The sequence below is a fragment of the Oxyura jamaicensis genome, chromosome 10, assembly GCF_011077185.1.
Source record: "Oxyura jamaicensis isolate SHBP4307 breed ruddy duck chromosome 10, BPBGC_Ojam_1.0, whole genome shotgun sequence".
NCBI lineage: Eukaryota > Metazoa > Chordata > Aves > Anseriformes > Anatidae > Oxyura > Oxyura jamaicensis.
The window spans coordinates 291,973-308,399 of record NC_048902.1 but is presented as its reverse complement, the minus strand read 5'-3'; the positions used below and the strand labels follow the sequence as shown (position 1 = coordinate 308,399).

Genomic DNA, 16,427 nt, shown 5'->3' with positions numbered 1-16,427 from the left:
TATACTAGAAGGTTAATTTGCAAAGCAGGTTTTCAGACTCAACCACTGGCAGAAAATAAGCATGAATGTTACAGACTTAAACACTGAAATACAAGTATTTAGAGGGTCCAGCGGGATAATCTGTTTATATTAAGTTGAACATGCTATCCTTTTGGGACAGAACTATTGCAGAACTTGGCAAAGTCCATTTTCATTTTTGAAACCAAAATACGTTTTCTATTTAAACATTGCGTGATAAGTTTGCAAGCCTGATTCACATTCAAGACAGTCCAGAAACTGTGGATCAGTTTCTGGTTACTCAAGCATTTTCTGTTTTTGAATGAGCCTGTCTGGTGTTCTTCATGAAGGGCAGCAGTAGTATTTCAGGTATGAATTCCCTTCTGTTCGTAGAAAAGGAAATTTAAAATTTGAAGTGATGCTAGAAAACATTAAAGGAGGTGCTTTGTGTTTGCTGATCTCTACCATTGGTATTTATGGTTGAAGTTATTTCAGGAAAAGTAGTAGAAATCTTTTGAAAGTGGGCGCTTCTGTATGGAAACACTGCAATTTTTCTCATTATTGACTATTTTTCTGATTATTTTAATACAGTTCATTGACATATAAGTCCATATCAGAAAATAGTTGTTCATATACTCCCCCATATACTTGCAAAGCTTTTTTAGTATGTACTGCATGTTTACTTTTAACTAACAAAAGAGAGAAATTTATATTAAAATTATGCTAGATAAAAAGACACAACAACTAAAGAGTAATTAAAAGAATGTGTGCACGAGGATTTATGACTTCTCTATTAAATATATTATCTGTGATATTTGTCATGTATGTAAAAATGTCTCAAATTTTATTCTAAAAATAACATGACAGATCTATCATTGCTGGTGCCTCCTAAAGCATAGTGTCCTTCAAATACTGTTATGTTTTTTTCAGTGCCAGTCCTGTGGGTGCTTCAGGAGATAAGAGTAGCCTTTGAATACAGCTGCATGGCTACTAGTTCCTGATCAGCATGATGTGGCTCCCTAATACCACATGACAGCATTAAAAGTGAGGCATGAAGTGGAACACAAGCTCTTTGGGATGCGTTTAGTGAGGAGCTGAGGAAAAAAAAAAATGAAAGGAGGGTGTAAAATGATTGGTAACCTCCGGTACTGTCACCATGACAGCTCAGAGCTGAGCCAGTGCTGTAAAACCCACCCACGAAGCTTGGTAAATTCTTGGGCGCTTAGCCCACACATAATTCTGCTTGGGGTACAGTTCTGTCAGCCCATGTATGTTTGTGTACAGGAACTGCAGACATACCTTTGGCTGAAGTCTTACCATTGGCTTTGTTCTTAAAGAATAGCATGAAAATTTTGCTTTATTTTGGAGATACCAGAAGCAGGTCTTTGGTTCCAACAACTCAGCAGAAAGATTCTCTTTCTAAGTATCAGATAATTGCAAGCCTGAGCCTGTCAGTACTTGAAACTGAGATTGTTTATTTTTTTCATTGTTAGGAACATTTTGGTCTTAATAACCCAACTGGAATGAATTGTCTGCTAGATGGAACCATCCCTCCAAGTTCTGGTCTTTCTAGCTCCAGTGCTTTGGTGTGCTGTGCAGGACTCGTGACACTAAGAGCTAATGGAAAAACCCTCTCTAAGGTAATTTATTGTAAAACACAAGAGTGTCAGCAGTAAAATTCTACTTAAAATTAAATATTGTTAATGCCTGTAAACATTAAAAACACGATACAATTGTTTTTGCAAAGAGTTGTTGGATATAAACTTAAGATATTGCACAATTGAGCAAACATCTTTGGCCAAATTTTGGCAGGATTTGATTTTGGCAAGAAAACAGGCTTACACTAAAGCTGAAAAAGAGGATCATTATTGTAAGCCTGTGTTTTGGCCAACCATCAGGTCCATGCCTGGACCAGATGTGCTATCTGCAGGCCAGGACTGAGGATATATGTGCTAAAGCATGTGGACCACACCCCCGAGGCCTTTACCCTCTCCCTGAATGACTTTTCATGGCTGCAACAGCATAGCATCTGTTGGAGGCCTGTGGAACAATTTCTTGATAAATTATATAATCAGCACAAAGTAGAGGTAAAATTCTTCCATCTGATTCTCCTTATTCTTTTCACAGTTTTTTTGGAATGAACATACTTATAATCCAAAATGTATTGCTCATTTTTTTAAACAAGCATTAGTCTAAAAACAAACCCCAAGTATGTGACCTGTTACCAGTACAAGTGTTAGCAGAATTTGGCTTGTGTAATAAAAAATTCTGGAGGAGTCATGGTCCTTGAAAGTGCTGTATGGGAATGAAGTTCTCTCCAGTAAAAATGTCTGGTTAAGTGAAACTAGGATCTTAAATTAGAACATTGTCAGGAAGAGAAAAAAACAAATCTAAATGTGACTGTTACACATATTTGTGCCTATTGTCTAATTAAGGCAGACATTCCCACATTGTGGTACAAAGCCAACTTAAAGTGGTACGTGGTGATGGCAGCTGTTAACAGTGCTTGTACACAAGCACTTATCTGAGCCATAAGGTAAACAGCTCCACACAGAAAGCTTTTTCTGATCCATTGTGGCTTGCTTCTCAGTGTTGCTGCAGCTGCAGCAATCTGCTCAACAGTACGTTCTCCAAGCCACGTTGCACAACTCAAAGAGCTTCAGGAAGGTATCTGGCAGGGCTAAGGCAGCAATAAACAGGGTTGGTATGGTGTGCTGGCTTTCCAGGTAGGAAGATGTGGCTACAGTCATTGTCACCCTGCTTTGTGTTGGTCCAGCGTGTGGTCAAAGGGTAAGTAAGGGACTGGGTGTTTAACAGAGGCTGTAGTTTGTGAGGTGAGACCTAGTGCAATGGTAGAGGAAGACATGGAACTGGGGACCCCAGTTTGATGAGTGCAGCTTTGCAGGAAGAGGGTTGGAGGTGACAGATGTGCTTCTTTATAGTATAGATATGTACCTGGCCTGCCAAGGAGCTTTTGGTTTTGCATAGATGGTCTTATCACACAGGTCAGCACTATCTCTGATGGTGGTAACCAAAGGAGCTAAGCTGGGGAACTCCTGATCAAAGTCACTGGAGTGCGTGTGTTCAGAGAGGAATTGGGTATCTGCAAAACCCATAAAACTAACAGAAGTCAGAAAGCCCAAGTTTTACTAGGTAGTAGAAATCTGTAACTGGAAAACCAGAAGCCAGGTTTTCATTATTCCAAGAAATACTGCTTTCTCCAGAGAATAAATGATACGGTGTGTATCTTGAGGTAAATTTACGCATGGCCTGGGAGTACTGGTTGGCATTATGCCAGACCTTTTTCTAAAGAAAGGTGCAAAACTCTTTTGGCATTTTTATAGAAACTTGTGGAGGAACAAAAGGAAGACAGAGACTCTACTGAATGTCTTTCCTTCTCCTCATATATCCTGTTCAATCAAACCAAAATTCCTTCTGCTTGCTGGTTGGAAAAGGTGCTGAAAGTTAATGTTGTGTCTCAAATATAGTTGCACAAACACAAGAGACACAATTTCGCATTTTTGCCAGGAACTCCGGGTGTCTGCAGCCAAGTATTTTGCACTTTTGATAAAAAATGAGCAATTAATGTACAGATGAGAATTCCCAATAGCCAACATAGGAGCAGTTAAGAACACACAAGATTTTGTGTGCTTTTATAGACAGGGACACCTGGTGTTGGATAAGACAGAGGATGGCAGCTCTGCAGACTGATTATTTTTGTTTAGGCTCAAACTTTCCCCAAATCTGGCCTGTGTTCTTAGTTAATTTATGATTTAGCATTAAGAGACCTCTTATGTCTAGCCAGATACAGGTTTGCTGTTGCACTGAACTTCTGCTTAGCCTCGCGGAACTGCCTTGTATAAGGCAGGGTTAGTCTGAGTATAAATTAGAGCAATCTAGGCAGGTGAGCCCTCAGAAGTATAAAATGTGCTTTCATGACTTCTTTACAGCTCCTAATGCATCCTTTGCTGGTGTCAAATGGTATCTGTGCAGGATCCAGTAATACTGGCTGTGTATCAGCTGGGAGCTCCCCCATAGCAGGAGAATTTTTAGCTGAACAGAAGTAGGGTATTCCAGATCTTTTCTGCTAGAAAACAAACCAGGATCTTGCATTTTTAGGGCTCTGGATATTTGTTTTTGTTTAGTTTTATAGAAGAAATAATTACTTTATTTTGTCCCCCCATCTTTTCTTTCTTTTTTTTTTTTTCAAATGCTTAGATTTGCAAAAGTTGTAAATGGTAGCATTTATAGGTAACGACATTTGGTTGTTAGGGTAGGCTGTCTTGGTAATTTTATGAGAAAAGATTGACTTTTTGCCCCTCATTAGTCCGATGGATGTTGCAAAATCTTAGTAGTATGGTCTGTAGCAGCAGGACATAGAAACTTTTGGCTTTGGAATCAAATTTGGCTGAATGGTAGGGCTTCTGTAGCCAAAGGTATGAAAAATTGACCTTTTACTGAATGGAACATTTATCTGTTTTGCTTCTGTGAAACTATTTTTATTAGCATATTTGAGTTACATACTCTCTCTTTCCTGATAAATCTACTTTTAAAATAGTAGCTGTAGAGTAAAAATTGCTGAAATTTGGAGGTTTTGTGAGATAACACTTCCAGTGTGATGTTTGGGCCTATGAGATTAAGACACTAAAAAAAAACAAACCCCTAAAAGAAAAATACTGTACAAACATAGTTAGAATTTCATGGTGGCTTGATTTAAAAATAGCTTTTTTTTTTTTTTTTCCCCCTGATGTTGAAAACAAAATCAGGAAAAAAATATGCTCTCTAATTATTGTGTGTAGCAGTCTGCAATAGGGCATTGTTTCAGTTTGCATACAGTATTTTTTTAAAAACCCATCACACACATACACAATAGTTTAGGGAAAATACTAGTCCAAGACAATTCAGCCAGATGTGCAGTGCTAACCAGTTGCAGCAGTGCAACAGCATTGAAATAGCAAGATGGAAAATTTAGAATGCGATCCTTAAAAAGAATCCATTTTTCTTCTCCAAACAGGATACCAGCCTAAGACTGCTGGCATCTCTCAAAGAACAGCAATGCTCAGTATTAGCTTTTGATTTTAAAGTGATTTTTATTTTACTGTTACAAAATCAATCTTTTGTACAAGTTTTCATCAGGAAAAGATACTTTTTGTAAAGGAAATGGAATAATGCTCTAAATTGTCCCAGCTTTGTGTTTCATGGTAGGAATTAATAAGTACAGAAAATCATTTAGTACGTTTGAATAACTATATTTACTTGAAAGATGTGATGATACTGTTGCTGTCCAAATGTTAAATCTTGTGGTACTAAGTTCTCTTCAGCCACCCTAATATTTTTTTTCTGTTGCTCAAGATTGGGCAGCTGTGCACATACTTATTGGCAAAAATAGATATAAAGCCAATAGGGTTTATTTAATTTAATGTGAAATGTTGAGCGTAGGAAGTTAAATTGTATTTGGCTCTATCTAGTCTGAGAAAAACCTAAGTCAGACAGAATTTTGAGTAAAGGACCTAAATCTAATCTGTAGTGGCACAGTGTCTATTGGCTTCAAAATTTATCACACTACAGCTCAGTTGAATTGGAGTGTGAGATTGTCAAAACATTCAACATTGTACTGTATTTAAGCAGCTACATTATGTGGTAATGTCATTGATTTCAGTGGGAGAAGAGAGGGATCAACATGAATCATCTCTACTTTATTTCTGAAGCCTGTATATGATAAGAAAAGGACATGAATTGGTTACTTTACCCCTTCCTGATAATTTTCCTGATATGCAGTAGGGCTTTAATATTTGACAAGAAAATCTGTGAGTAGTCATACTGATAGTGTGACTTTGAAATTATTAATGTGTGCTGGTCATTCTGATTAGGATCATTTTATAATATTGCTGCATCAAAAATGTTTGATAGATTTGTGCTCAGATGATTTATGTAAGAACCTCAGGTTGCTTACACAGAAAATGGTACCTAGATGCTGTATTTTAAAGTACTCTTAATATTGAGAAAGATTCTTTCTTTCCCTATGGAATTAAAACTTGTGTTTTTTTTAACTTGTTAAATTTGACTGTGTGTTTGTAATTAAGGGGAAACAGTACTTCAGAGCAGTGGTAATCAAAGGCCATAATCTCTCATCAACCAAATTGATAACCTTTTATTTGAACATGTTAGAGGGCAGACGAAGTCAAGCTAGGATTGCTGTGGTTATGAGGACATTCAGATGCTATCTGACAAATACTTTCCTATTTCTGAAAAAAGTAAGGATAATTACCTTGCAAAATATATATGAAGTTTAGCTAATTGGGATTTTTTATGCAAACTGGAAGCAGATGGTAACTTTCTGCAATCTATCCCTAGTCAAGACCAGATATTAAAAATAAGGACATTCCTGGTCGTAGAAATAACCTCAAAATTTGGGCCTAATTTTATGCACTAATAAATGAAACATAGTGCTGTATATTTCAGAAGTTATTTTCATGCATATATATATATATTTACATGTAAAACATGCAAACATAGAAATAAAAGATCAACATCTAACTTAACTTTAAATATTACTTAAGTGATGGAAAATGTTTTCTTACTCTTAGATGTGTCTTCTCACTTTTCAGTCCTGTATGCTATGAACCCCAAAGGATTTCACAGAAAATCTCCCGGGTCCTAAATTTGCCACAAAATGACCAACATTCTGTAAAGAGAAGTAACAGAGTCTGACTTTTCAGATTAAACCAGACAAGACATTAATGAAAGTGCATTGCAGAGCCATTACTGTATTGCTGTAGAGAGACTAAATGTACACGCAGGACTTTGGGCTCAACAGATATTTAAATACTCCAGTTAGTTAAATTTGCATGCTGAATAGATTTTTGGAGCACTGAAAATGACAGTCTAAAAATAACTCTCATTAATGAATTCTTCTATTCATAGAGCTTCCCTTCATGAATGGTAAACTTTAAAACGGGAAAAAAATGGTATAGCTATCACTATTCCTGCCTTGTTGTACATAGAAAATCTAGCATGTTTAACTTTGGCTGGAATGAACTTAAATAAAACCACTGAGGTAGATGTAATTTAATACTATCATTTTATAGAGAAGGCTGCTTTATTTTGGTTGCTGTCACTCTGGATTTGTATATATCGAGTTTCTGGGTAATGTAGAGTAAGCTGTTCCAAAAAAGTACTAAGCAACACTAATTCTGTTTTACTAACAAATATTTGCCTGTCTCCTACTCACTAATTGTCTTACTCTTTTAAGGGGTTTAAGCTTACACAAGTTTACTTCTTTAAAGGTCTGTGTGAGATTGAAAGGGATTGATCAGTGGTATGGAAGATATTGACAATGACAGTTATATAGGGACAAATTCTATCACAGTTCACGTACTGTCCAGACCCATTGCACTGAGTGAAAATAAGAGCAGTTGGCCCTTGGCCTCTTTGTGAGCAAGGGGACTATTGAAGTTGAAACTCCTTTATCTGTTCTCACTCAGATAATTCCTTAGGAGGTTGTTATTTTTAGGAAAACTTCTGTAAGTGATTTTTTGTTAATTTTTATTACACATTTTATACCTAAATACCTTTGCCTGTCTAAGCCTTCATAGACATTATCAATAGCATCAAACTGAAAGAAACTAAAGTAAATGATAAGACAATAGAGAATCAAATGAGCTGTACTGGGTGGTTGTCATACTGCTGAAGTATCAGGGTATAAAAGGTCAAATGTAATACAATGGTGGATTGTGCCTGGAAATAGAGAAATACTCTTCTATCAGTTCTTCAGCATTTTTGAAATACTCATTTGAAAACGAAAACCTGAATTTGAGGTGTTTCATATTGAAAAGTAAACATACAGAGAAAAATACACACTAATGAAAAGTACAATTTTACTGACAATGCACTTTTCCCATTAAAAAAAAACAACAAAATAAGGTAACATGATGCAGAGCTATTGATGAGGGCTTATTACAAGTAATGTCTCTATGTAGAGTAACTACACGTAAGGCAACTAATAATAAAAAAATCACAACCCTTCTTTGTCAGACTAAATTATATCTCCACTAATATGATTTCCCAGATTAGACTTTTTGCATGCTGGATAGGAAACCTAGTGGCTCAAAGATAAAACAGGTTTAAGTGTTAGTAATTTCTTTCTTTGTAACCCAAGATTGACTTGCTCCTTATCAGGGAGAACCTTAAATTGTTTCAAACAAAAAGCAGAGGTAGGTAGTAGAGCTCTTAGATCAAAGGCTAGCCTAGGCCTGCACATGGGGGCCAGCTGTTTGATACACGAAGTGGTAAGTGCTGCCTCCTGCAATGGGATACATTCTGAGTATAATTAAGCTTCTGAAAAGAGTGCAGAAGTAAGAAGCAGCCTGAAAAAAGTTTTGTATATTGTTAGTTTTCGCTTTGTCCAAATGCTCCAGCTAAAGGTATCTAAAACCTGAGTTGAGTTTTGAAACCCTTAAGAGACAGCAGCTTCCTTGTAGGTTATTGCTTCATTTATATTTCTAAATGCCTAATTGCTTATCAGGCAAGTGAGTGAAATGTATGCAGAGATTTGACTCCTAATGATGTTGTTTTGTATTGATTGTTCAGCTTGGAATAGAGAAGGCTCAGGGGCGACCTTATTGCACTCTACAGGTACCTTAAAGGAGGCTATAGTGAGGTGGCGGTTGGTCTATTCTCCCATATGCCTGGTGACAGGACGAGGGGGAATGGGCTAAAGTTGCGCCAGGGGAGGTTTAGGTTGAATATTAGGAAGAACTTCTTTACGGAAAGGGTTGTTAGGCATTGGAATAGGCTGCCCAGGGAAGTGGTTGAGTCACCATCCCTGGAGGTCTTTAAAAGACGTTTAGATGTAGAGCTTAGGGATATGGTTTAGTGGAGGACTTGTTAGTGTTAGGTCAGAGGTTGGACTCTGATCTTGTAGGTCTCTTCCAACCTAGATAATTCTGTGATTCTGTGTTTTAATTAGGGATATTCTCATTTATTGTGATGTATCTTTTATATTGGATAAACAACAAAAATGTTAAACTTAGTATCCCATGTAACTCCCTGATACTAAACATTCCCCACGCACACACAGCCAATCTGGTATGTATACTTGCCAACAGATATAAAAGTACTGCGTGTTTGTATGTATCATAGTGAGTCTGGCATTCAAGAGCTACAATATTTAGTGTTTCCTGACAGATCAGCAGGAAGATTTCAAAGTTTAACTCACTACCAGCTACTATTACTGTCATGTTTTGTTCGTCCCTCTCACGTGCTCAGAGCCTAAACAAAGCAACTGTACAAAATAGCTCTGGGTCTTGCTAGATTAACTTTCGATATTTAAGTTTCCATTCCAGCTTCCCTGCTTATTAGGGCTCATGTTTACAGACTTCACTGTGGTCTGCAGAAAGTAGCAGTGTGCTTCACCCATGCCACTGCAAAACACGTTTAGGCAAAGGGATTTTGCCATGGCTGGCGTGGTTGCATAATCTGTCCTGTTGACTGGGGTGTCAGGACAGTAACCTCAGTGAAAGGGGTGGAAGAGTTGAGGTTGCTAACTGGTAGAGGTTGCTAACTGGTTATGTACCATGTGAGCCACCATTTTGTGGCTCGTTTGCCACACAAAAATACCAAAAGATACAGTGAATTTTTCTCCCAGCTAGTCTTAGAAAAGCTGGAAGTATGCCCCTGTCCTTTCTTACAAACCAAGATAATTAAACAGGAAAAGGTTCAGGAAAAAGCCACAGGGACTATTAAAGGTACAGAATGAACTCCATAAAAGTAAGCTAGGACTCTGGAAGAAGGCGCTTGAAGAAGAGGTGAGAGATAAATGATAAGGTGAAATGATTAATGCAATTGATATAGTGAATAGGAATCAATTGTTCATTACCCCTCACAATGCCAAGAGGGTATCAAATGAAGCTAGTCAGGTGTATGTTCAAAACAGACACAGGAGATGTTTATTTACCTGAGAAGTTGTGGAAGTCCTTGTTACTGGATGTTCCACATGCTAAAACTGTGAATGGGTTAAAGGGGAGTCTGGACAAGTTCATATATAAGAAATCCATTATTGGTCATTAAGTGTGCAGAATTCATATTATAGGCTGCCCAGGGAAGTGGTTGAGTCACCATCCCTGGAGGTCTTTAAAAGACGTTTAGATGTAGAGCTTAGGGATATGGTTTAGTGGAAGATTTGTTAGTGTTAGGTCAGAGGTTGGACTCGGTGATCTTGGAGGTCTCTTCCAACCTAGACTGTTCTGTGATTCTCATTCTGTGATATTCAGATCAGGAAGCCATGCATCAAAATAAATGTTTTGGGGGAAATGTCTTCTATACTTTGCCTTTGCTCCATACTAAGAGGCTACTTTCTGCTATGAGATACAGAACAAGATGTGGCTTTGGTCTGATCCACTATGTCTCTTTTTTGTTAATATAGTCTACATTTTTCTACATTTTTATTCTGAGGCTTTTAATGGATTTTATCTAACTGACAACCCATTACTTACTCAGGAGCATTATATACACCTCCATTCTTGGCTAGAGTTAGGATTTAGGGGGGAGGGAATTTGAGGGTGGGATGAAATCAAAGAAAACATCTCCTGGTGTTTGAGCTTTACTTTTTGAAGTATGTTAAATGTGTCACTTTGCTTGTTCAAAAATGTAGGTGACAGCTGAGGACTTACTGTCTTCACAATAGATGTTATTCACAAATGATGTCCTAGTCTAGCCTGCCCTGTTGGAACAACTTTCCATGGAACAATAATAAAGAAATTTTGAGGGCAGTTGCATATGTGGATCACAGACAGCTGGGACATCTGATTAATGAAATCATTTGTTTTCTAGTTGTAATGCTGCTGTTCAGACCCATTTGTACTTTGATTTTGGTATCTTTTTGTACCACTTTTCATTACCATCATCTTAAAATGATTTTAAACCCATTCTGCAGTGGTTTCCCTGAGACCATATTCTTTGGAGAAATAAACTGCAATACTGGAAAAAGGGAGATTTAAAAATTCTTACTTGGGCTTTGTATGACTTTGAACAAATCATGTAAATATCTGTACTGTCTCTAAATTGAAGATAACAGCAGCCTTATAGGAATGCTTTTAAAGTAAAGTATGTAAAAATCTATGAAGATTTAAATGATGATTTATTAATGTTTTTGAAATAACGCTTTAGGGATGGCATGAAACTCACACTCATGAGTCTCAGGTGCATAGAACTATTTATATGTTGTGATTAGCAGAAGGTGATCGTACATATGGATCATAATATAAGGGATGAAAGTGTAGTCTATGTGCAGTTGGGGTTTAGTCTTTCAATGCTATTTCCCATAGTGAGTCATGAAGAACAAATATCTCCTTTCACATAGCTCTACAAGAACACCTGTTTAGGGCTTACTTCTGCTACTGTAGAACTTAATAGGAATGACGTTGTTTATTTTATATGCCTGATTGTTGTACTTTTAGCCCTACTGAGGAGTGGCTTGGCAGCCTCTGAACTTAACTGCCTGGCAGGTGATGCCACAGTGGAGCCTGGGGTGCAGTTCCCCTAAACCTGGCTATGAGAATGCTCCAAGTTAACCCTGCAGGAACCACAGTGTAGCCAGGGGGAAGTAAATGCTGCATGGCGAGGTACTGTTCAGACATACGCTTGAGATGTTGCCAAACTGTGCAGTGAAATCTGGGATATGAGAAGCTCAGTATTTTCACAGGTGAGACAAACCCTTTAGTGAGATGCAAATAACAGACAATTCATACAGGCCCTGCCTTAAGGAGCTTCTACGTGTTGCAAGTTGAATGGAAAGAAGGCATTGCCCTAGGACAGGCACTCGTTATTTCCTTTTATTACATGGTTCTAGCAATTTTTTCCTTTGTGCAGTTTTATGTCAAAGCCTTAAATCAGAGAACTCGTGTAGCAAAACGTTCTTTCAGTTTCTGGTAATGAAGTCACACATATTTACATTATTATCATCTAAGAATCCCAAGTAGTAATTACTAAGTACCAAGAACGGGAAGATACTTTTCATTTTATTGAGGAAATAGAGTGATGATGATTTAAAGGGACTTTCCCTGAATCACAAGAAACTTAATGTGGAGCTAGAAACTGAGTCCAGACCTTCTGACATTCAGCTCGCTGTTTCAGCCATATGACCATCCTTTTCCAAGTATCAGATATGTACACAAGGCTCTCCAATTTAGTCTTCACATTAACTTCCAATGCTACAGTTCAGTTCCTCTGAACTTTGCCCTCTCATTCGTTTTAGCAAAAAGGCGAACATTTGCCCATTTGCTTCAATATTAAGTAGAAACTGTTTTATATACAGATGACGCTTTCCCCTCCATTCACATGCTTCTCATCCTAGTGTTAGAAGGCCAGCCTGTGTCAGCGAGGGCCTGTTTAAATTAGAAACCAAATCATGTTTCAGGGATGCCTTGGGCTGTCTTGTGGAGAGGGTTCTTCTCAACCCTTGCCAGTTACTACTTGGTGGTCCTGCCAATCGTTGCTGCGTTTCAAAACAAAAGTTGCTCAAGCTCAGGCAGTGCTGTTACCCGGCGTATGCAGCTGTACAGCTGGTGAGCTGGGACGGAGCAAGGCCCAGCGCTTAACCAGCACAATTCACCAGACCATGTAAAGGGACAGGGGAGTGGCACTGTCCTAATTGCTAACATTCCTCCTCTGCAAGACTTCTCCTGATATTTATTTAATAAGCCCAGGCTCTTAAAGTCTAAATGATTTGAGCAATCAAGTGGTAGCTGATTTGTACATGGGGATGACATGCAGCCAGACTAAGTGAAGGGTGAAATGCTCGATTTCTGACTTCTGCAAAGCTTTATCTGGCAATTGCAAATGAAATAATACCTCAGGCAGCTGTGCCTGAGAGTGGAACATACAGTGAGAGTACCTAGGAGCTGTACTTCAGGCCAGGTTTGCAAAGCTACAGCTCCTATTTAAGTGTACATGACCAGTGTGCTGGCATGGTCTTCCCAGCCACTGGAGAAGTTCCTGTTGCTGCCACTGAGTAATATTCATGAACTCCAGTGTGATGTCTCCTGCCAGTGGCTGCAAAAGTCAGGGATGTGTTATTGGTCAGTTCTCAGAAGGGTGAAAGGCAGGTTCAGCAGAACTGGCTGGAACACGCCTGCATTTCCACAGTTCAGCAACAGATGTTGGTAAATAGGCACTCCTTCACATGTAGAAAGGAGTCATCTAGAGACTGCCACATGTGCAAGTTTGTTCTTTCTTTCTGGGGAAACGTTGCTGAGAGTTTTAGCATTAAGTGGGGAAAAAAGCAGCATTACATTCATTAGCATTTAATTCAGAATTATTCCCAATTTGTAGTGAAGCAGGGACACATGGTAGAATTCCAGGTTCAAACTGGAAATGGGACTTACTGCAGTGGGTGTGGGACAAGACGGAAAGAACAAATTTTGAGGAACCTGTTCTTCAGTAAAAGGAACTGGCCGATGGTTTTTGTTTTAAAAAAAAATCAAAATGAGCGATGTTCCTATATGTTATATATATTTATATATATAAAAGAAGTTTTATCTCCTTTTCAGCTCATTTTTAAAATACACAGAGGAAAGACAGAGTAGAAAAGGAGAGTATTTTTGCCATTTGTTCTTTCAATTTTCTCTCATTAATGGTGTTAAAAGTGGCCGTTTACCCTATACAGCACCCATATAAGCTGAATAGGTCTTTTCACCTGTGTAACAGGATCCACTTAAACAGAAACACCAACATGGGTCTCTGTTGACAACCTGAACTCCCTTGATGTTTCATTCAAAGGGAGGTAGTTTGCATAGTATTAGAGTAATTTGTGAATCTTCTTTTGATAGCTTTTGCTCATCAGCCTGAGGCTTAGTGACCATAACTGTATTGTGAACTGAGTAAATTGGTTGTTACTGCGTTTGCAAGCAGTTCAGTCTGATTACACTGGTGTAAGCACCATTTTTACAACGTTTTCTCCGGTGCCATTACATAAATTAGGCAAGCAAGCAGGCAGGCACACTGCACATACCTTGTTCTTAGTATGGTGATTTACTGCCTCTATCTGCTGCCTTTTACAGTGTGTACTGGCTAATGTCCCTGCCCTGCTGCTTAGCTTGTCATGTGGTGCTACAACCTCAGTGTGGAATCTGAATCTGACTTTGCTACCAGACTGAGAAACAGGCTGCAGCTTTTCTAAAATTCCTTTCTCATCTTCCCGTGATTACCTTGTGCTTAGAAAAACAAACTGGTAGGGGTTATGGTGCGAGGACATGTATGCTTTTGACCTACTTCCTTTTGAGAAGTTTATGTTCTTCAGCCATTCTCCATGGCTTCTCTGTGTTTTGTTTTGACTTGGCCTGATGGCTGAAAGCTTTCCTGTAAATTATTACTTTTGACAGTTATGATAGTGATATTCCACACTCCCATAGTATCCTCTGACCTGCAAGTATCAGAATGCACAAAGATATGCCTAAAATGTCACAAAAGAATGTGAATCACATATAATTACAAATGATGTCAGATAAACAATGTAAGTGGAGTACAGTATCTCAAAGAGAACTGACAAGCACCACTGATTAGCGTATTTAGAGTGAGAAAGGATTTCTAAGTTAGTTTCAATCCATAATTTCTGATTATTGAGTCAGTGTATTAAAATAGTATAAAGTAACAATTTACCATAATTGTGTAAACTAAGAAGATAAGTGCATATACGGATTCAACTAATAAATCATCAAAATATTGGCTATTGGGGTGGGGGAGTGTGAGGCAAATAAGGTGGGCAGAGGGACAGCTACCAACGTTAATCATCTAAACAAAGTTACTTTGAAAAACATCTGGCTGCGGTGGATCCAGTGGAGGCTGCATAGTTGATTCTCTTTTGCTTCAGAACAAAAAGAAAAAGGGGCCACATGGCATCCTGGCTGATATTAGCTTATACTGCTTGGTGTGTGAGCGAGAATGGTCTCACAGCTCTGTCATTTATCTCCTTCATTTTCTCTCTAGTTCCTATGTAAGCAGTATAAAAGTATCATCATTAATCTTGGCTGAAGGTTCACATTTATTGTGTTTTTCAGGTGGAACTTGCAGAAATTTGCACAAAGAGTGAACGTTACATTGGCACAGAAGGTGGAGGAATGGACCAGTCAATCTCTTTTCTGGCAGAAGAAGGAACTGTATGCGGATCTTTCTAATCTAAACCAACAATGTGATATTCATTAATGTAAACGATGTTTTCATATCTAGCAGATAGACAGAAAACTAGAATAACTCGGCAAGCAGGATAAGCGCCATTGCAAACAAAACAGGAGTTATATGTATAAACTTGTGCACAATTGGGTATAAACTTGTGCACAATTGAAAGAATAAGATGGTAAAAAGTAGAAACGCAAGGAAGGAGAAAAGAAAAGATGTGGGGAAAGATGCACCCTAGAAGAGCTCCAGGTTTCACACTATTTGGCTAATTGATCACTGAACTTAGAAGATTACCCATATAATGAAATCTGAATGGCTGGTATGCCTTGTATTCAGTGCAAATGGGATAATTATTTCAAAAATGCTTTCTTGAAACTTCTTATAACCAAACAGTTCTAGGAAGTTTTGCCAGGTCAAGTTAGAAAGACAATGGAGATTTTTTTTTTTTTCCCAGTTTTGGTAATTCCAGACAATTCTGTGGCTAAATTCTGATGTAGAAGGTATTTAGCTGTCTTAAACATGGTGACAGAAGGTGGACTAGCAATGATATACGGTATCTGCCAAGTTATGCATGAGTGCTCGCAGTAGAATTTACAATGGAGTTTATCCATTGTCTCAGAAGGTGCACAGGACTGTGAGCATTCAAACCGAAAAGGTGTCAAAATACATTTACTGAAATGAATGCAGCTTTTCATGAGAGACCTTTACTCTTCTTATAATCTGTTTGAAGTGATTTTTTATCTCTACCGATTTTGTGCTTTATTGCCATATCTTGGATGAGTTTATACAGAAAATAAGCTATTTCCTAGAATTACACCAAATGTTTAGTGCCATCATGACACATTTATTTTCGATTTCACATCACCTGTGCCTACTCTACACCTTTCCTTCATGCTTTATACTGTTAGTAGTAAACATGCAGCTACACTAATGCTGAAGAAGGTTGCATATTTTCCTGGCATACACACAGAGGATCTTGTAAGTGGAGACCTTTCAGATACATATAGGTGGTGGTCAGAAAAGCAAAGAAAATGCTAGGAAATATTAAAAAAGAAATTGTAAACTGAACACAAAACATCCTTGCTTCAGTATACTTGCAGCTGAATGCAGTTCTGGCCACCCATGTAAAAAATAAAATAATATAACTAGAACAATTTGAGCACTGACTGAATAATTTAAAACTTCATCTTGGAAAAACAGTACCTTTGAGGGTGAAATTTTGAAGCTTTGTAAAATACTGAAAGGGTTAGAGAAGGTAA

General features: G+C 38.0%; 1 protein-coding gene across 5 annotated transcripts in view; it reads left to right on the top strand.

Moving 5' to 3' along the window:
• GALK2 (galactokinase 2) overlaps positions 1–16,427 on the top strand; it is a 50,658-nt gene that overhangs the window by 11,294 nt on the left and 22,937 nt on the right. For 3 of the 5 annotated variants that reach the window (XM_035336243.1, XM_035336244.1, XM_035336245.1), the window contains 2 exons: positions 1,491–1,637; positions 15,051–15,149. In XM_035336243.1, the coding sequence (XP_035192134.1) occupies positions 1,491–1,637; positions 15,051–15,149 (246 nt within the window). The remainder of the gene's footprint in view (positions 1–1,490; positions 1,638–15,050; positions 15,150–16,427) is intronic. The other 2 variants (XM_035336247.1, XM_035336246.1) reach the window with 2 other exon arrangements.